This window comes from Lutra lutra, chromosome 16 (assembly GCF_902655055.1).
Source record: "Lutra lutra chromosome 16, mLutLut1.2, whole genome shotgun sequence".
Taxonomy (NCBI): domain Eukaryota; kingdom Metazoa; phylum Chordata; class Mammalia; order Carnivora; family Mustelidae; genus Lutra; species Lutra lutra.
Genome location: NC_062293.1, coordinates 50,875,453 through 50,896,879, shown reverse-complemented (window position 1 = coordinate 50,896,879; position 21,427 = coordinate 50,875,453). Strand labels below are relative to the sequence as shown.

Here is a 21,427-nt window from a genome sequence, read left to right as displayed (position 1 = left end):
GTTATGCAGTTTACTGACTAGCACTGACGCATTTCAATTGCTTATCAATAGGCACATTTATACTTATGTGCACACACAGAGTTAAACTGGACAAATTAAGACCAATGAAAGTGATTCAGATTAGTCACGCTGAGTGATTTCAGAAGCAAACTAAAATCCCCCTTGCCTCCATTCCTGAAGAAAGCTTGGATTTGACCCATGGTGAATACTTTCTGGGTTGTCCGTCTAGTCCCTTCTTCTGGGAGCATCTCTCTGACCTTCCTCCCACCCCACACCCCCTGCCCCACCTCTCTGTTACACCTGCGGACTTGCCTTGGGAACAGTCCTAGTTACACAACTTGGATTGCTTCCCTCATCTCCAGTCCCTGGCTTTAAGATGATTGTTCAGTGCACCTCATCTAAGGTGGGTCAATAAGAATCCCTTCCTTAAGAATTTGGATTTGAGGGGCACCTGGTGGCTCAGCTGGTTAAGGTCATGATCCCAGGGCTCTGCTCAGTGGGGAGCCTGCTTCTCCCTCTGCCTGCTGCTCCCCCTCCTAGTGCTCTCTCTCTCTCTGTCAAATAAAATTTGTAATGTCCTAGTGTGGAGATGTAATTTTTTTTTAAAGATTTTATTTATTTATTTGACAGACAGAGATCACAAGTAGGCAGAGAGGCAGGCAGAGAGAGAGGAGGAAGCAGGCTCCCCGCGGAGCAGAGAGCCTGATGTGGGGCTCCATCCCAGGACCCTGAGATCATGACCTGAGCCGAAGGCAGATGCTTTAAACCACTGAGTCACCCAGGCGCCCCTGGGGATGTAATTTTAATGACATTAAATATAAACAGCTCAAAATTGTATATTAATTATAGTGAGCATCAACTCCTAATGGATAGGACCTTGTGAACAAGGCTAGGTTATGAATTATGTCTCATGACAAAAGGTCCTAGACACAGATATGTGTAAAATATCCATTGACTTAGATGACAAAGGGTATACCTGTCCTCATCTGGACAGTGAGGTGACCAGCAGGAAAGTCAGAGTGCTGCTCCCGGCTGGTACTAACCCCCAGAGGGGCGTCTTGGCACACAGACCCTGAAGGCAGCATCTTCAGCCACTTTCTGGGCAGCCTGGGAAAGTACCCCCTGTGCTCCCCGAGATGCTGACTGCCAAGTACAACATGGGAAAAGCTGTCAGACCTAGTCTAGATGTATACCTCCCCATTGCTCCCTGCTATCCAGAAAATGTATGCTAATTGTTCCTGTAGGGAACAATTCTGGAATTGTAGAAAGAATAGGAAGAATTCTTCAGACATGTGTTTGATAAACCACCCTTATGTGGGAATAGATGGTCCATCCCTGGAGCTGAACAGCTTTGATTTTGTTCACAGGAGAGCTACTGGGGGAGTACACAGAAGAGGGACGGGGGAACCGTCCTGAGGGCACCGGTCTGGGATTTGGGAAGTACTGCCTAAAGCTTTGACTTCACTTTACTTACCTGGCAGTTTCTTAAATTGTTCTTTGGATAACCCAGGCACTGGTTAAATGCTTCACATGCTTAACTCATTTGATGGACCTGATGAGGCAGTTACTGTCTTCATTTTACAAGTGAAGAAACTGAGTCACAGGAAGTTATAAGTGACTTATTCAGAATCCTACAGCCCATAAGACACATTCCTGAAGACCTATTTTTTTGGTGGTCGTGGGGGGGGGGGGATTGGCACATTAAATCCTATATTCCAGGGCACCTGGGTGGCTCAGCCTGTTAAGCCTCTGCTTTTGGCTCAGATCACGATCTCAGGGTCCTGAAATCAATCCCGTGTCTCTCTCTCTCTCAAATAAATACAAAAAGCCTTTAAAAATATCCTATACCCTATTTAAATATCCATATTTAAACATTTACAATAAAGAAGCTTTCAAACAGGGAAAGAATCATTTCCAGATGAATTTTTGTGTCTCTGTGCATATTTGCTTCATTTGCTTTTCCGTTTGGAAGGCTCCAGATCTCCATAGTGTCTAACACTCACCTGGGCTAGATTTTGAGATAGGGGTAGAATGACGTAGTTATGCACAGAAGTGATAGAAGAGTTCCAAGACCCTACATTTTGAAGGTTTGAGGAAGGGAGGTTCTTCCTCTGAGAATTCCAGCTGGAGGTTCTTAGGATCTCTGTGCCGCCTTCAGTTCAGTTTGCCGCGATGGACCTGGGGTGGGAAATGTAATTCTGGTGGTAGGGGATAACCTGAGCGCAAATATACTAAACAACTGAACATACCGGGATATATGGGGTCTGAGTTTTCTAAGATATTTTTAAGTTTATTGTCTATAAAAAGGTTTTGTAAGACTCTTCCTTGAGGAAAATTGCCAGGTAAGTTCTTTGACACTTGAACTTCAATAATCAGGGAGAAAAGCAAGCTCCCTTAAAGCTATTCAAAGGTAAGCCTGAGAGCAAACTAGCAGGATATCTGGTGGCTAGAAGCAGGGGTTCTCATTATTAGGGCCGTGGAAAATGTATTCAATACCGAGTCTGCGTGCATAAACATTTCTCCGGGAAGAGGGTCTTGAGCAGTCCTCAGCTTCTCACAGAAGTCAAGGCACCCCCAAAATGTGCAAAACCCCTGCCCGACCACATCTTCAGGGACCCTGGGGAGTAAACCCAGACAGGTCGGGGAAGACACGCAGCTTGGCAGCACGACCTCCGCTTTCAGAGGGCGCGGGGAAAGCCGGACTCTAGGATATGCTCCTTTGCTCTGACCGGTTCCCTGAGGTCTGTACTGCGCAAGAGATGCCCGGTCCCTCCTGCAGTTGGGGGTTCAAGACCCGCTTTTCGAAAGCCCGCCTCCCAGTGGGTTCCAGCCCGGGGCGTGGCAGGCTCGAATCTGCTCCCAGGCCCAGCACGAAGGCTGCAGCGCGTAACGAGCTGTGGTTCCAACGGCTCGCACCCTCCTTCCCCGCCTGGGCGAGGCACTGGGGGACCGGCCTCCATGGCAGCGCCGCGCCCCGGGATCCGCACGCACTCATTTTCCTGGCGGAGGGAGCGGGCCTCAGCGGGCGCTGCGTCCTACAAGACGTGCTGACGTCGCGGAGGGCCGGCAGTCGGCTCGGGAGCGGCCGGCGCGCGCGTGTGCGTTGGCTCCCGCTGTGAGGCAGGGAGGCGCGTACGGACGGTGGTTGTGCTGGTCCTAGGGCGGCGGCCGACTCCGCAGCAGCACTCGGGGCTGAGGGGGCCGACGCGGCCGGACGAGCTGGGAATGGGGAGGACCGAGCCCCGCACCTCTCCCCGTCGCGCGTGCGGCTCGGGGGGCGCACAGTGACGGCTGCGGCGCCCCTGGCCGGGCAGCGCTGAGGCCGCTTCGCCAAGGGAGCCTTCGGCCGGCGGCGGGCCGGGCCATGAGGAGCGGCCGGGGCCGGGCCAGGCCTCGCTGATCCCGGCCCGGCGCGGAGGCCTTCCCCGTTTCCGCTCCGGCCTCTCGGCATGAGTGTCCGCTCGGGCCGGGGGCCGCGGCTGCCCCAGTCCGGCGGCCCGCGGGCGCGCTCCGGGCCGGCGGGCCCGCGGTGCTGAGCCCGGCCCGCCTCGCTGCCGCCTCCTGCCCGCCCGCCCGCCCGCTGTATGCCCCGGGGGCGCGGCCATGGAGGTGGTGGGCGACTTCGAGTACAGCAAGAGGGACCTCGTGGGACACGGGGCCTTCGCCGTGGTCTTCCGGGGGCGGCACCGCCAGGTGAGCCCCGCCGGCGGGGGCGAGGCCGGGGTCTAGTGGGCCGTGGCCGGACTGGTGATCCTGAAACTTGGCGACGCCGCGGTTGCAGAGGCCCCCCCGGGGTCGGCTCGCCGCCCTGAGGCCTGCCATTGTGCGCGCTGTCAGTGTCGCGGGGTTTGTTTTTGGTCGGGCGAGGATTGTTTTGAGGCCGAAGCCGCTAGGCAGCGCTCCACCTACCGACGGGCCGCTCGGCCTCTGATTTCCTCCTTGCAGAGTGCCTGGCAACCGGAGTGCACTTAGGGGCTCACCGCCCTGGCCCGCGGGGACTGCCTTTCCACCTGAATGTGCCCAGGATACGAGTCCGAAAGGACAGTACGGTCCCCTGCCCAGCTCGGGGCTCGGGCGTGGACGCACCTTAGGTTTTTCCGTGCCCGGGGCTGCCAGGGCTTGTCACTTTTGAGTCGATAATTGCAGACCCAGCGGAAAACGGGCTGGTTTCCCGTTAGCCCGAGACTTTCTCAAACTCGGGGCGGGGTGGTATCGCATTTCCCGGCATTGGTTCCTCTACGCGCGGACGAGCCCCGTACCACCTTCCCTTGGTGGGGTTAGACTGGCGGGTGGAAAAGATGGTTGGACGCTTCCTTTTTCCATCCCAGTAAACATGAACGCAAATTCAAAAATGTCTTAAAGCTCTTGCTGTTCCACAAACAGGGTCCCACGAGGTTTTCGAATCTAAAAAAATTGGGAAGAGCATGTAGGGAGTGGAAATAATCAGAGGCGTTTGAAATAATCAAATTCTTGTTGTTCGCAAGGGGCCTGTTAAAAGTGGGCTGGTTTTTTTTTTTTTTTTTCTTATCAGAGTAATAAAAACTTACTTTCTTTTAATATGAGAATAACCGCAAACTCAACGGAAAGTAATTAAAAGAGGGCTAAATCTTGCCAGGCGATCAAATACCGCCTTCCTTCCAGTTTATTATCTGCATTTCTCTGTAACTTTAAAGTGGCTGTAAACTTTGTCCTTTATTTCACTTCCTGCTGGTTACTATGTGGTCTTCGTAGTTACTGCTTTTACTGGCTGTCTTGTAGGACATTAGCTTTTAATTTATGAAATCCTTTTCCTATTGGAGATTCAGATTCTTTTCCATCCCCCCCCCCCCCCCCCAGTGTTTATGAATTTGCTAAGAACACCTTGTAGATGATGTTTCTGTAAAACAATTTCCCGGAGTAACACTACTTTTCCTTTTCAGAAAACTGATTGGGAGGTAGCTATTAAAAGTATTAATAAAAAGAACTTGTCAAAATCACAAATACTGCTTGGGAAGGAAATTAAGATCTTAAAGGTATGTTGCTTTATGTGGTATTTCATACTGGGTTAAAACTTATTTTAAATTAATGCACGATGACATCTTTAGTAATTTTGGCCCTTGGAGCCAGGTTTGAGAATTTTCACCTGTTGCTCTCATTTTTGCATGCTCTGTTTTTTGAGACATTTGAGTATTCGGAAGCTATTTTTAAGAATAGATGTTTGTGGCCTGTGGCCAGCACTTAGGGGGATTCTGTGAAGACTGATTTTAGCTTCTAATTTCTTCTTTTCTCTAGTTATTGTGTTACTGTTTGAGAAGAGGCACAGTCTTCTTATCCGTTTAGCCCTTCTCTTGATCTCTTTCAGGTGACACTTAAGTATTGGGGGGAGTAACTTGGGGTGGGGAATAGAATCTTTTTTCCTTGTAAATCGAAAAAAAAAATGGCTCGGAAGTGGTCTTTTTAGATCTCTCACAAGCCGTGTTATCCAAGTGAGGTGCTTTGGGGAAAAAAATCGTCACCCACTCAAATATATGTGGAAAATCCTGTTTACTGCATACTTCTTAGAAAGTCACAAAGCACTTTGCTCAGTAAAGAAAATCTGAAAAATTGTGCAATGAAGAAACTGGCTTAGGTGTATTTAACTCTGTTCCCCAAGCTGATGTAAACATAAGAGCTCTCACCTCACACCAGCTTTCATCAAAACTACTACTCTGTGGAGAGCTTTTTGGTAAGAATTACAGCTCTTTGAGCTAAGAATCATGCTTTATTTTCTTTCAGGCAAAAAGTGTACTCTTAAAAAGCACTTTGGAATTTCATGCCTTTATTGCTGTTAGAAATGTATATTGAATTCGAAAGACCCCCCAGAGAGTCTGGTCCTACTAACTGTGACATTTATTTTGTCAATGAGAGTACTCACCTTGTTAAGAGTCTAAGAAACGATCTTGGTGAAGAAGCATTTAGGGTTCAGGTAGTTTGATTAGGCACATTTCCTCTTATTCTTTGTAGATTGAATTGTTCTAATCCAGTAACGGAAGTGTAGTATATAGAAAGAGTATATAGTACGTGTATGTGTGTGGACACTTAGTATTTATTTGCATATTAAGATATATTTATTAGAGCGATCACACATATTTTAAATTCTCAATTTCCTTAACAGGAACTTCAGCATGAAAATATTGTAGCACTCTATGATGTTCAGGTACCTCATCCTCATTATTATTATTATTATTATTATTATTATTTCTTAATTTGCATGTCAGTAAAGAACTTTGCTATTTCTTACAAATTTAAATGGATTGTAATAGAAATAGAAAATTGCCTTATTCTTGTTGGAAAGGTATATAGTTTGAGTTACATGTTTATTAACTAAAAAACTGTTTAAAGTAGTGTAGAGGGATAGAGGGAATAACGTGCTGCACGAGTATAGTTATAGTTGTACTACAGGAGTAGTGTTGCTTTAGGTCAAGGAGAGGAATACTGATACCAGATCTAACATTTCTTTTTTTCCCTACCATTTCTGTAATAAATGTAGAAAGGACTGTTGTGGGCTATTTAAAAATCAGAGCTTTATTTTTACTGCAAAAACAACATTTGTTAATTGTAGAGGTATTAGGAAAAAAATAAAAACAAAGAAAGCATACATATTCATCCCCTGATATATTTGTGTTTATCACCGTGGCATACAATAGAGTTGAATTTTATTTGGAGGTGGGAAGGCAAGGTTCTGAGGTTCTCTTCTAAGGCAATATTTTTCCCCTTGGAAATCCTTTTAAAATGCCTAATTTTGGAGAAAATTACTATTTTGGGAGGGGCAGAGCACCAGAGTAAGTAGTTGTCTTATATTTAGGGGCCATATTGTGTTTTAAATTCTAGAATCACTCTTGTCTAGTGTGGTAGCCACTGTGTGAGAGCCACTGTGATCTGAGATCTGTGGGCGGAGGGAGGGGGTGCGGCAGACTCGGCTTCTCCCTGGATTCTCACTAGGACTAGGGTGCTTGATTTACTTTATTTCCTTCTTTTGTTTTTCTTAGTCTGGACAGTTGAATCCCAGTAAAGTAAATGGACATGTTATATGAGCCTGCTGTATGTGTTTCTAGCTCAAACCTTTTCTGTGCACACTTCCATTACTTGAATTCATTTGTTTTCTAAAGCTTGGAGTGACTACTATGTGCTAGGCATTGTTCTAAGGATTAGGAATAAAGCCGGGAGTAAAACAAAGTCCTTGCTTTCAGTGTGCTTAATTTTAGTGGGGTGACACAAAATGGACTATGAGACAAAAGGACAAAATGTCCTTCATGTGCTTCTTTTTTGCATGTAGTGACTTTTCACATAGTCCTATCGTACTACGAAGTATTTAACTAAACCCATGTTACAAGATGTTTCATTTTTTTTCCATTGTAGAAAGTGCTATGAGGATAATAAATAAATTCTGAGCATAGCTTGGATTCTTTACGTTCAGTTTCTAGCGTTGGAATCACCAGGGCAGATAAATAGCACACAGAGTTGTAAAGTTTTTGACTGTAGTGTGTGATTACTCTCCCCCAAAATTGCAATTTAAATTTCGTGTGCAGACTATGTGAGTGCTGTGGGGTGTGCTCATTATCTGTTTAAATAGGTGTAACTCATTCCTTTAAGAAATTGAAAGAAGCGTAGCAAGAAATGGGAAAAAACTTTAAAGTCAAAACTAAAACTTATCTCACCATCCCTGGTTGAAATGTTGATTCTCCTCAGAGCTGTTTGTGTAGTTCATCTTACTCTCTGGAGACAGAGGGCACCAAGTGGTACAAGTCAGTGCCTGGTACAAAAATCGTTTAAATAATATTAACTCATAATTTCCCATTTTTTGAGAAACACAGACAACCCTGTCAATTGCAGAGGAGATTTGGCTTTCAGAAAATAGAGAGTATACTTATATTTCATTCTATTAGAAAAATGTTCTTAAGCACTAGCTTTGGTTGTAGAGTGAGATAATTGGGAGTAACAAGTACTCAGAAACCTGAATTATCAAACAATCAGGAATTTTAAGATGACTGCATTAAAATGTTTGTATTTTGTGCATTGTATACTACTAGAAATATGTACATTTATGAAATATCAGTCAAATACACTTTTGAGCATTTGGCTAAGGAGTAAACAGTCTTGACCTAATATTTTAGATTTGCTTCCTTAATTGCTTACAGTATGTTGGTAGAGACAGTACAGTAATTTTATCTACTTGAAACAAACATTGTTTTTCCTGGACCATCAATTTTGGGGATCTGTCTAAAGTTTATGGATACACTTTTATAAATTGAGAACTTCCAACACTGTAAAAAATCAAGTTTCAGTTTAGATGACACTTAAAAAGCAACATGCTTTCCCTAATGAAAAAATTAATATATCCCCATAGTTAAAATAATCATTGTGAACATGAATAAGTTAGAAAAGAAATAGCAATTTTCAGAGATAAATTGAATTTTCAAAATATATATATATGCAGCTATAATCATTTATACTTAGATTTTTAAGCTTTGCTTTGTGAGGGACTTTTTTTTTTTTTAAGATTTTATTTATTTATTTGACAGATAGAGATCACAAGTAGACGGAGAGGCAGGCAGAGAGAGAGAGAGAGAGAGAGGGAAGCAGGCTCCCCGCTGAGCAGAGAGCCCGATGCGGGACTCGATCCCAGGACCCCGAGATCATGACCTGAGCCGAAGGCAGCGGCTTAACCCACTGAGCCACCCAGGCGCCCGTGAGGGACTTTTAATAGTATTTTTATATAAATGCAACTCGTTTTATTAGACTTAGTGTATTTTGGATACCTTTCCATATCAACATAGTACCATAGGGCTAAATGATAATTACTTAAAACCCAACTGTGGCCATTTGGGTTGTTTCTTATTTTTCTCTGTTAGAAACAGTGCTGCAGAGAAAGCTGTGTACATATCTTTGCTAATTTAAATGAGTGTTCCTGTAGAGTAAATTCCTGGTCATGGAATCGTCTGGTAAAAGGTATTAGCATGTTGCCTTGCAGAAGGTTGTACCAATTTATTTTGATTTAATGACCTGGTTAGTTTTTTTTTTTTTTCCTTAAATCATTAATACATTGACATTTTCATGTTTTATTTGCTTTTTTGTATTTCTTCTGTGACTTTCCTTTTACCATTCTGTGATGCTTTTGTTGTGTTCATTGTTCTTACTGATTTCTTTGTAATTAGTATTTCTTGGATCAGTTAATGAGAGTATACAGGAGTAGAGTGGTAAACAGAATAGAAATGGTCCTTGCCATCGTGGAGCTTCCAGCATATTGGGGAAGAGGACACGAAGCAAATAGCTACTTATTCTAAGTGTGCACCATGCTGTGAAGGAGAAGAGGACAGTTAAGACCTTTGAGAAGAAAGCGTATGGGGGTGAGGGGAGTAGGGCTCCCCACTTTGTGGGGTGGGGAAGACTTGGTGAAGAAATGGTGTTAAGCTTGATGGAAGAGTGGGAGACGGCCAGGCTTAGGTAGGTGGGAGAAGGGCAGGTAAGAGCCCCAAGCAGAGAAGTCTTCTGTGTGAGCAGACGGGAAGGATGAGAGCTTGAGGAGCTGGGAGAAGCCTGGGTCAGGGGTGGGAGTGCAGGGGTGAGGGGAGGGGAGTGGTAGCTGGTGATGGCCTTAATGCTGGCAGGGGCCACAGGCAGTCTTGATTCTGACTTCAGTGGCACTAAGGCACTGAAGACTTTTAAGAGCAGAGAGAGATACCATTTCTGTTTTTCAAAAGATACCTATCTTTGAGCCTTCTGGGCACGAAATAAGTATTGTCAGGAGTACTTCACCGGCATACTTGTCAATTGTCAGGATAAATATCCACCACTAGGTAATTTTTAGTGTTGTGAGGAAAAGATGATTCATTTAATAAAATGGTGCTGGCAAAGCTGAGTTTTCTGAGAAAGAGTAGTATGGATCCCTATTCTCATCATTTTCTTTCTTTTTTTTTTAAGATTTTATTTATTTATTCGACAGACAGAGATCACAAGTAGGCAGAGAGGCAGGCAGAGAGAGAGGAGGAAGCAGGCTCCCCGCGGAGCAGAGAGCCTGATGTGGGGCTCCATCCCAGGACCCTGAGATCATGGCCTGAGCTGAAGGCAGACGCTTGACCAACTGAGCCACCCAGAGCCCCAAGAATCTTAGAATAATATTTAGATGACTATAATTCAAGAGTTGGAAAGGTATTTTAAATCAAGAAACTCAGAAGCTATAGAATTTTTCAAAAGTTGCCTTATGGCAAATAGTACGATGAACAAGTTGACAGCCATAAAAAGGAACAAACTTGATACCTGCCACAGCATATGAATTTTAAACATTAGCTTGTGTTTCAATGTCCCGATTGGGTGGGGGCCTGTGGTGCAGGTCCTGAAAGAATTCACTCAGCGCGGAACAGAGGAGGTAGACGTTTGCTGAATATGCCAAAAGGGAGCAGCGTGCAGGACGGAAGGGAGAGGAGGAGGTCTTTGGAGGAGGCAGTGGTGGGGCCTGTAGTTATAATGCAGAGTAAAGAGGTAGGGGCACATATGGAACTTTCCCTTTTTTGGTAAATGTACATGGTTACGTTGGTCACTTAGGCTCTGTGGCCATTTCGAGGCAGGTCGCTTAAGGAGCCTGTTTGCAGTGTGGTGGTCACTGTGGGTCTTTCTGTCTGGCTCATGTTTCCATTGCTCAAGCCTGTTGCCTAAAAGTGGCCTCTACAGTGCTGAGGAAAAGAAGCCAGCCATATACAGCCCCCATATATGATTCCGTGTTTGTGAGCTCCGAGAAGAGGCAGAACTGAGTGAGAGTGGTAGAAGTCAGGGAAAGGCGCAGGAGAGGGTGGTGCCTCAAGGGAGCTGGACAGCCAAGGGGATGAAAGAACTTTCTGGGATGATGGAAATGATCTGTCTTTCGATTGGAAGGGTGGTTACATGGGTCTCTCCATTTGTCGAAACCCCTGAAACGTACACTTCAACCTGTGTATGTTAATGAATATACATTATACCATAATAAAATTTTTAAAAAGAGGAAGTATTTACAACACAACAGATACCAGGCTAATATCTCAAACATAAATCGTCTCACAAATTGGTAAGGAAAAGATAACCCCAAAGAGACAGTAAGCAAAGGATACAAATTGTTGGTTCTCATAAGAGAAATAAAGATGGCTCATGTATGAAATGATATTCATGAACAAGTGGTCAGGGAAATGTAAAGAAACAGTGAGATGTCCCCTCTCACACATCCCTTTGGCAAATTAAAAAGTGCCTCAGTTCCTTCTGGTGGAAATGAGGAGGAGGTGTACAGTGTTCTCATGGATCGCTGGTAGAAATGGGAGTTGTTAGAACATTTTTGGTATGCTGTTGGACAATATTTTGCTTCCACATCCTGTAAGAATATTCTTAATGTTGCAGTCAGACCAGTCCCGGTGATTATGTAAGTCAGGGCTTGTTGGTCCTTTGCTCGGGTTCTGCAGCAGCTCCCCATTTTTATCAAAGTAAACGCCCAAGTTCTTATTTGCACAGCATGACCCTATTATCTCTGACCCGGCTCCTAGTTCCCTGGGCTTGCTGCTGCTGCTCTGTCCACAGGGGCCTCCAGCATGGTCCCCGTAGCAGTCCTTTCTCAGGGCCCTCCTCTTCCTTTCCCCTAAGGCCTTTCTTCCCAGGTACACCGTATATACGGATATAGACATATTCTCCTGTATGCGGATATAGACATATTCTCAGCCTCTTTGAGGTCTTTACACAAGGGTTATGTTTTCAACAAATGCATTTCAGCTTTCTTCAGCCATCCTCAGTAGAATTGCAGTCCCCTCCCCAGCACTGTCTCCCTTCCCTACTTGTTTTTCAAAGCACTCATCATCCTCTAACAGATTTTATATACTCAATTCTTTTGTTTGGTGTCTCTCCCTGACTCTTACCTCTTAGAATTGAAGCTGAACGAGAATAGGGCATCTGTCTCTATCCTCACCACCTAGAACAGTGTCTTGTATATAGTGGGCAGTTAATAAATATTTGAATGTTGCCATTAGAAATACACACTTTTTACTACGAGAAACTTGTGAAAAGAAACATACCAGCTGGAAATACTGACTATTTGGAGGGGTGGAGATAAGCAAAAAGGTGGAAATGGATTATGTTAAAACATACAAAAATGTAAATATATGCCCTGTTTGCGTGTGAGTGTACGTATGAAGGTGTAAACTATCAGGTCAGTCTCAGATGGTGAGATGAAGGTGACTGTTTACTTCTTTCAGATGTGTTCTATCTTAAGGTCTTGCAATAAACACTTTGTAATTGAGGAATAAAAGCGATTTTCTTTTTTTGTGGGGGAGTATTCACTTCTGCTTTCTTTCTTTCTGTAATGCTTGGGCAGTCTTCTGATTATGAATTTGCATTCCAGGTCCTTTAATGCCAGTAAGGGAGTACATACATTTAAACATTTGATTTAACCATTATGGTTAGGAAAAGGGATATTCTCTGTTATAAATCAGTGGGCATAGGTGGCTGTTAAAGTATGTAAACCACTAGCTATTCTGGAGAATGGGCAGGGGTGGGTACGGGGACACCATGGGTGAGGGGTCTGGGTGATAGCGGTGGCACCCCTGGAAATGGAGAGGCCTAGACGGATGGGTGAGACATTTAGGAGACAGGGCTGATAGTAGCTCTATGAGGTGAAGAAGAGGAAATCTGAGTTGTCAGCCTCTTTGTTGTATGTATTGTTGTATGTTTTTCCCAGTTGCCTGTCTCTCTTCTGGTGGGGGGCAATAGGGAGGAGGGAGTTTTTAGCATCTCTTTGGTATATGGAAATTCTTGTATAGTAGTATTTGGCCATCTGTTTTTTTTTTTAATTCTTTTTTTAAGATTTTATTTATTTGAGAGAGAGAGAGGGAGAGCATGAGAGGGGAGAAGGTCAGAGAGGAAGCAGACTCCCCGTGGAGCTGGAACCCGATCTGGGACTCGATCCCGGGATGCCAGGATTATGCCCTGAGCGGAAGGCAGTGGTTTAACTAGCACCAGCCATCCTGAGGCCCCCCATCTGTTCTTTAATAGCCTCTAGGTTTCATATCACGTAGGGAGTTCTCCACTATGAAATTATAAAAATGACCCTCTGCCATTTTCTTGTAGTCTTTGTGGTTTTGGTTTTTGTATTTATGTCTTTGGTCTCTGGAATTTATGTGCAGAGAAATGATATAGGGGCTCATCTGATTTTCAGAAGGGTAACCCAAACTTTACCTGTTGTTGAGTACAACTGCAGAAAAGGGTGATACCTTCTGTGGGCCTGTTGCAAAGAATCAGACAATTTAAAGAATTACAGGCAAATCGAGTTTAGATTAGGGAGGTCCTTTGTTATCACTTATTAAGTTTGTAACTGGGCCCCAGGGTCCATGAGCACCTGGCGCCGGGAAGTCCCGAATGGACCAGGTTTGACCACTCACCATAACAAAATACAAAGGCAGAGAAATGAGTGGTGGTGAAGTGAGAAAAGGAGCTTTCAGTGCGGCCAACGCTGGGAAGACAGCCTAGAGTAAATCTCAAAAGACCGTCTCCAAAGTGCTGAAAATACTTCAAGGTTCATTGTAAGGAAAATGTGGGCAAAGATTGGTCGGTACATGCAAGTGGACAGAAAGGCCACCCTTAGGTGACCTGGGGGCTCTCCGACGGTCACCTGATTAACATAACAACAAGAGCCCTTCACCTCTCATCCCTTAGGAGGTTCAAGGATTTTCTTTCTTCTTTTACGAGTGACCCATAGGAGTCACGAAGGGGTGGAGAATGAATCAGGAAGAGTAGCAGACAGATGGTGAGGGGTGGGTGTCAGGAGTCCAGACTTTGCTTCCAATTTTTCCTCATGCTCTTTACTGAATTGTTTTGCTACTTTAGTTTCTCCCCTTCTGATCCTGAGCATCTGAATTCTGCTGGAAAGAGCACCTAGTCATGCTATCTGGTTTTTAAATTCACTTTGTCTTTATTGTTCTTTCAAATTACAGAATAGGCCCTTGGTGGAAAAACAATTTAAGTAGTCTAGCAGTATATAAAGTAAAAAAAAGAGATGCCCTCTGCTGATAGCTCCCTTCATTTCTTTTTTCCAGAAAAAACCCACTGTTGTGCATCCTTCAAAGACTTTATTTTTTATTTATTATTTATTTTTTTAAAGATTTTATTTATTTATTTGACAGAGAGAAATCACAAGTAAGCAGAGAGGCAGGCAGAGAGAGAGGAGGAAGCAGGCTCCCTGCTGAGCAGAGAGCCGATGTGGGGCTCGAACCCAGGACCTGGGATCATGACCTGAGCCGAAGGCAGCGCCCAACCCACTGAGCCAACCCAGGCGCCCCAAAAGACTTTATTTTTTTATTTATAAACACCACCCCTTGGTAAGGGAGATGATAACCCAAGCTGGCTTCCTCATAGGATGCTCTCAGGCTGGCTAATACAATGTAAACCCAAGGAGAATAATCCTGAGGATTGTGTTTTTAGTTGAACAAATGGTTTTTTAAATTTTAATCTAAATTTTTGTATTCTGGCATAGAGTTCTTAATAATAATACCTTGCTTTTTTTTTTTTTTTTCCCCTTAGGGATTTTCTAACTTATTAAGGAGTTTGAGTAGGGAAATGATAAATTGACATTCATTGTGTTTAATTCTGTGGATGGAAGTTCCCCGGGGAGGAGTTGAGGATGAGGATTTCCTGAGTTTTAGTCCAGGAGATCAGATGTGTGTTCAGCTTTGGGATACCCTCCGTGGTCTGGCTCACAGGCCCGTTGGCCTCGTTTCTCAGCCTTTCTTACCCTCCAAGTACCTCTTCGAGTCCCACCCTAGTTCCTGACTACCATCGGCGTTTCAGTTTGTCCGCAGACACCCTGAGTGGCTGTTTGCTCTTTTTGCGGACTCTTTCCTGGCTCTCGGAGCTTACTCGTGCTCCAGATGTCTTATATGCTTCGCTTAAAACATGTGCACCATTTTGTAATGGAGGGAGGTGTTCAAGAGAAAATGATCGAACCTTTGGAGGTTTGTATGGCTTTAAATGTGGGCAAGAGAAGACTTGCATGAGACATCAAGGATGTTAAAATATTTCTTTCCATGTCTTCGTGTGGAGTCAACAGTTAGCCCTCCCTAAGGAATTCCTAGTTGTCTCTTGTCTTCAAGTAGTTAGGATGTGGGCTATTGTATGGTAAAGCAATACTGATTTGAGATAATATTTTTGTACTTCATACTTAGGGAGACGAAGACTGTGGTTTAATGAGATCGCAGTATTTTTAGGGATGGTAAGGCATTTTGTTATGGATTTGATCAGGTTAGATGGCTAAACATAGACCGATTCACCATAGACATGATTTAGCTAAATTAGAAATGTATTTTTGTTTTTGTTTATGATAAAAGGAAATAAGTATTTCTTGTAGACTTGCTTTTCTGGCCTGCTGGGAGCTGACGGCTCTTCACTTCCTTCCTGCTCATGGGAGTGCTGCTGTTTAGGGAAACCAGCTGTCTGTTTCAGGCTTTTGGCTTGGCTCTCCATGCTGGGTGTGATCCCGCTTGGGCAGGACTGTGGTTCCTGGTTCCCCAGCACAGAGCAGAAGGCGCTGCCATTCTTCTGAACTTCCAATGCCTCCGTGTGAGGGCGGCGGGGGCTGGGGCTCAAAGAATTGGGTACAGTGTGTTTGAATTTTTTGTCTAGTCCTCTGGAGAATTAAGTGAAGTAAATCATCCCAAGCCACAGAGTTTCTTGCAGAACGTAATTTAGCTCTTGACTTGTGGCATCCAGACCCTTGGCGAACTCCGTGAAACCACTCTGTGGCCGTCCATGTATGGCTTCTCATTGCACAGAAGAGCTCCAGACTAGAAGCACTGAGATGCCAGTTTTTATTTCCAGTTAGTGTGACCTGATAACTTTATTGATAAAATCCAATAAAAACAAATGGTTGTAAAAATGAAGTTAAGAAAGACCTACAAACAGCTGTCCAAAGTTTTTATTATTAGGTTTAGCAGACATAAAATTATTTTGTTAAATTGCTTTAAGCCTTTTAAAATTTCTTGGGGCGCCTGGGTGGCTCAGTGGGTTAAGCCGCTGCCTTCGGCTCAGGTCATGATCTCAGGGTCCTGGGATTGAGTCCCACATCGGGCTCTCTGCTCAGCAGGAAGCCTGCTTCCCTCTCTCTCTCTCTCTCTCTCTCTGCCTGCCTCTCCGTCTACTTGTAATCTCTCTCTGTCAAATAAATAAATAAAAATCTTTAAAAAAAATTTCTTATGTTTAGTTTCTATAATTATCTCATGTGGGCTAGTACCAAATAATTCCCTGATTGGCGCTGGTTCTTGAACTACACTCTGAGGGATACTGCCTTACCTCTCCTCTTATCCTCTGCCAGAACTCCTCATTCTTACATTTAGGATATAAGTGAAGCCAAGTGGTTTTGGGAAAGGCTATATCTTGAATCACATGTGAACACTGTCTCCAGTTAGGCTATAGGAAGCACAATTTAAAATTTAATTAACACTGTAAAAATTATTATTGAACAATCAAGAAGCCAGTCTGTGATTTACCCAGGCAACGGATCTGGATATCATATAGTATATGACTTTGAGAGATGTAGTAAAATTTCTGAAATCAGTTCCTTAAAAATCAGTCTGTTACCAAGACATGTGAGGAAATAAATGTCTTTCCTTTGCCAACAATTCCCAGATAATGTGATTGCTTCCAAATAAACATAAAAATCAGAAAAACAAAAACCTAATCATCCTGGGTCATGTATTCCAGAAATCAGATTGTGCATTTAGCATTGCTAGATAGAATTATGCAATCATTGCTCAAATCGTAAACTTTCCAAAGTGGAAGTGCTTTTCTGAGGAGCAGAGACTCCTTCCTGCCCCCCACAAATTTACCATAGCTATGACCGAACAATGAATCTTTCTTTAGTTCTTTCCATAAACAAAATTGAACAAATGACTATATTAGTGTCATCAAAACTTGGCTTGGCTTTGAAGTTGGGATGCTTAAATTATTGTGTTGGGATTTTAAATTTCACTTACTAATAGATTTTGTGATTTTATTTTACTTGTTTAATAATTAATAAGTATAGTATTTTTATTAACTGCCATTATTTTTTAAAATTTGTGCTTCATTCTTTCTCTAAATTCTATTTACTGTTTACTTTTCAGGAATTACCCAACTCTGTCTTTCTGGTGATGGAGGTAAGTAGTATATGTGCTGTTTAATTTACTTCAAATTCCTACTGGTTAATATGTACTTTAAAGTGGACAGTAGATTGTTGTTTAAAATTTTGAATTAATAAAGTCCATTTAGTGACTTAGATTCTACTTTATAAGGAATATATAATTTAAAATCTTTATACCATAATTCTTGATTTTTTAGGCTAGATTTACATTATATAGAAACTATTTTTAATTAAAATTAGGTGATCATGACTTGAATTAATCTTGAATCAGTTTCCTTATTGTAATTATCTTTTCTTTTATGTATCAGTACTGCAATGGTGGAGACCTGGCAGATTATTTGCAAGGTAATTTTTGTCTGTCAATGTTCAATAAAGATAGTGCTGTGGTCTGTTGAATCCTCAGAGTTACTTTCAAAATAATACTGACCCTGTTTTCTGCACTTGTACAGAAATGTCCAATAAATATTTGTGTATCTGTTTAAGTGTGATTACTTTGCTGACCAAATGTTGTTTATTGTGGTTTTATTCCTAAACTTGTGGATAAGTGCTTCCCTCTCTCTGGTACTGTTGGAGAGATGGGTCCTCTCCCCAAGAGAGAAAAAGACCAGATGGTTCTCATCTTCAAGAGACTCTCCTGGGTTGCCAGCAGTGAATGTTTAGTCCCTTTCATTTCTTTCAAAATTAAGAAAAAAAATCACAATGCAAAAAATATACCTAAGAATGTGTTTATCAGTGTGAATCTTTCTTGTAAATTAAAAGTTACAAAGGATTAATTAAAAGTAACATTGAAATTTTTCATGACAGAGGTAAGATTTTAGTACTGGATGGGCTTGAAATTCTGTATCCAGAATGTGTATGGGCAGGATGGATATAAGGCATTCAGATCAAAATGTGTCTGTCTCCCACAAGTATGTTTTAAAATTGTGTTATGTGGGACGCCTGGGTGGCTCAGTTGGTTAAGCAGCTGCCTTCGGCTCAGGTCATGATCCCAGCGTCCTGGGATCGAGTCCCACATCAGGCTCCTTGCTCGGCGGGGAGCCTGCTTCTCCCTCTGCCTCTGCCTGCCATTCTGTCTGCCTGTGCTTGCTCTCTCTCCCTCTCTCTTGATAAATAAATAAAACATCTTAAAAAAAATAAAATTGTGTTATGTGAGGCCAGCTGTTGATCCCTTAAAATGCAAGGGAAATATGCAAAAAAATCTCAACCTCTAAACTGGTCATGGCGGTTGGTGGTGACCCTAAGACTTACAAAGGGTGTGGACAGTTTATGAGAACATAATTAAAATGTTCAATTTCACCTAGTAATTAGGGAGTGCAACTGAAAGTGAGCTTTGAAAAATCTTTGAAATATGAAACATCACTGACTTTTAAAAGCTGCACAAAGATTAATAGGAAGAGCCCTGGGAGTGTTGCCCCTGTGCCTTCTTGGTGCGGTGGTGGGTGAGGTGGCCCCTGGGCGCCAAGCTCCTTGCCGCCCATGGCGGCGGCGGGCCTGGGTGCATAGGGGACAGCGGCGACCCTAGGACGCCGATGACCATGGACGCCACACGGTCCACCAACAGCAGAGCTCCTGAGGCCCGCATACATCAGCTGGCCAGCTGGGCACCGCAACTACCTCGGAGAAGGAGCAGAGCGGGAGTCCTCTTCATCCTGATGGGTGAGAGGCAGGCCTGAGGGGAGCAGAGACCCCCCCTGGTCCCGCACGCTCCTGCCCTGAAGGGACCGATGCTCCATGGCTCCTGCTTACCCGGGCCAGTCCCGCCTGCCCTGCCAGCTGTGGGCCCTTCGTAGTAGCTGAGCAAGAGCGGCAGGACCCCTCCGGAGCCAGCATGCCTTAGGGAGGCACTGGGGACAGAGACAGTGTTTGGAAGCTTGGATTTTGGCTGATTGTTGCGGAAGGAGAGGAGGGAGTGAGTGACTGAAGGAAGGAAGGAAAGGAAGGAGAAGAAGGAAAGGAATGAAGGAAGGAAATTGGTATCCCTGCCTCCATTTAAAAAAAAACTTATAAATAATGGAAGCCTTGCCTGAGTCCTTCCCTAGTCCCACTCCCGTCCTTACTCCCTTACCTTGAATTTGGGAGTTTATTGCATGTGTAGTTTTGTGTTTTTTCCAACTAAGATTCTTTTTTTTTAATCCTTATTTTATATATATCCCCCAAATGTCAGTTGCTAGTAGATCGAATGCGGTGAGACAGGCACTTTCATTGACCATTGGCAGAAAGAAGTTCAAGCTAGAAAACACCCTGCTTCTGCCTGCCCAGTCAGAGAATCTCGAGTTCCTTGCCGGTCTCAGTGATCCGGGTAAAGCACCTTCTACCGGGGTCAGATGAGTGGCTCCCTATCAGTTCGGTGCCCTCATTAGAGTATCAGTTTCCCTCAGTAACAGAAATCCTCCTCGCTGATGCAGGCGCTGCTGCTGGTGTCGCAGACTTAGGTTAGCTTCCGCAGCAGTTTCCTGCGTTATGTTGAGCTCCTATTTGATATTACAGAGCAGGAGTGTTGGAACAGGAGACCTGTGAGTGAGGCCTTCACGAGCTTGAGTGTTGGAGTCAGACAAGCTGGTTTACAGCAGGGCCCCCTTCACAGCACTTGACTGCTGTGGTTTTGTTCAAGTCCTTGAACCGCTCCCTGGTCCCTCTCTGCCACAGTCCTTAAAGGAATCCCTTGTTGTTTGAAAACACTTGTAAAGACATAGAAAAGAAAAATTCCTTGAGGAATTTTCCAGAGTTAAACCACCCAGTAAGATAGCCACCAACCTCATGGGGCTACAGAGCTCTTAAAGTGTGGGCTAGTCCGAAGATAATGTGCAAATGTGAATGTATTTGATTTTGAACATTTCAGGGAAGAAAGCAATAATATCTCACTGAGGATTTTATGTTGATTACAAGTGAAATTGTTTTGGGTGTATTAGATTAAATATATGTTATGTAAACCTGTTTCTTTTTAGTTTTTAAAATGTGGCTACTAGAAAATTTGCTTTGATAAGTAAAATGCCATTCACATTTTCAAAAGACAGAAAGCAGATTCTATGGATTGTAAGTTAAAAACATTTTAAATTAATTAGCAAGTCGTACTTTAACATGCATTCTGGCAGGATTCATTGAGTGTGGCAGCTGTGCTGAGTCTCCTCCCTCTGGGCTAACTTGCTCAAGAATTTATTTATTTGGAACAGTTTTGATGTTGGCCGTTGCCTTTGAAATACTTAGTTTTTAACATGCGAAATTCAGTTTATGGGGTTGTGTGAGAAGTATGCATTCCATGTTCATAGAACTATGTGAATGTTTACTATAGTTTGTGTTCAAAACAGCTTAAACTAGATCACTCATCACCCCCCCAAGAACAGTGCTAGAATCTGGACTCTGAAGCAAATAAATTTTAAGTATACCCAATTGTATGTAATGAGGCAAAAATTCAAGTTCTGAGCAGCTGCAGTCATTTAAAGTAGCCCTAGAATGAAATGTAAATGAATGAAATGAAAAACTGTTCACTCTAATTTTTGCAAAGTAACTTAAGTAAAACATTACAAAATAAAGATCTAATCATTGGTTTGACCCCCTCACTAAGATCTGGAAGAATACGCTCCATATTTTTAGCAGTGCTTATTTCCAAGGGATGGCATATGGAAGATACCACTTTTTATATGTTTTAGTGTATTTATATTTCTTTTTGTTTTCAGTGAACATCAAGAAAAGAGCCCCAAAGGATTAAAAAAAAAAAAAGTAAAAAAAAAAACCTATTTATAAACCATGGGGACTTACCTTATTTGAAGATGTTAAGGACATAAAATGTCATTATAATATGTCTAAATGGGGCGCCTGGGTGGCTCAGTGGGTTAAAGCCTCTGCCTTCGGCTGGGTCATGATCCCAGCGTCCTGGGATCGAGCCCCACATCGGGCTCTCTGCTCAGCAGGGAGCCTGCTTCTTCCTCGCTCTCTGCCTGCCTCTCTGCCTACTTCTGATTTCTCTCTGTGTCAAATAAATAAATAAATCTTAAAAAATAATAATAATAATATGTCTAAAATGATCTTAAAACATTTCATTTGTCCCAAGTATAACATTATTTTTATCTTCTAATTGCATATGGAAAGTTTATGTAGATCATATTCTAGAGTTGTATGTTCACATACAGAAGTATGTTCACAACTGATTTAGTAGGGAGGTCATGGATATTAAATCCCTAATGTAGATTCAAGGAATCACACTTGTGACTTTTAGATCCATTGTAATAAGAAGTTTATCTTTGTGTACTGATTATGTTTGAATAGTTACTCTGTGCCAGGCTTTTTCTAAAA

The 21,427-nt window shown here is 43.2% G+C and overlaps 1 protein-coding gene across 1 annotated transcript in view; it reads left to right on the top strand.

Moving 5' to 3' along the window:
* The first annotated feature begins 3,557 nt into the window (after positions 1-3,557).
* Positions 3,558-21,427, top strand: part of LOC125086710 (serine/threonine-protein kinase ULK2-like) — an 82,375-nt gene continuing 64,505 nt past the window's right edge. Inside the window, 5 exon segments of the mRNA XM_047706042.1 lie at positions 3,558-3,693; positions 4,920-5,012; positions 6,134-6,175; positions 17,121-17,153; positions 17,446-17,482. Coding sequence (XP_047561998.1) covers positions 3,604-3,693; positions 4,920-5,012; positions 6,134-6,175; positions 17,121-17,153; positions 17,446-17,482 — 295 coding nt within the window. The 5' untranslated portion in view covers positions 3,558-3,603.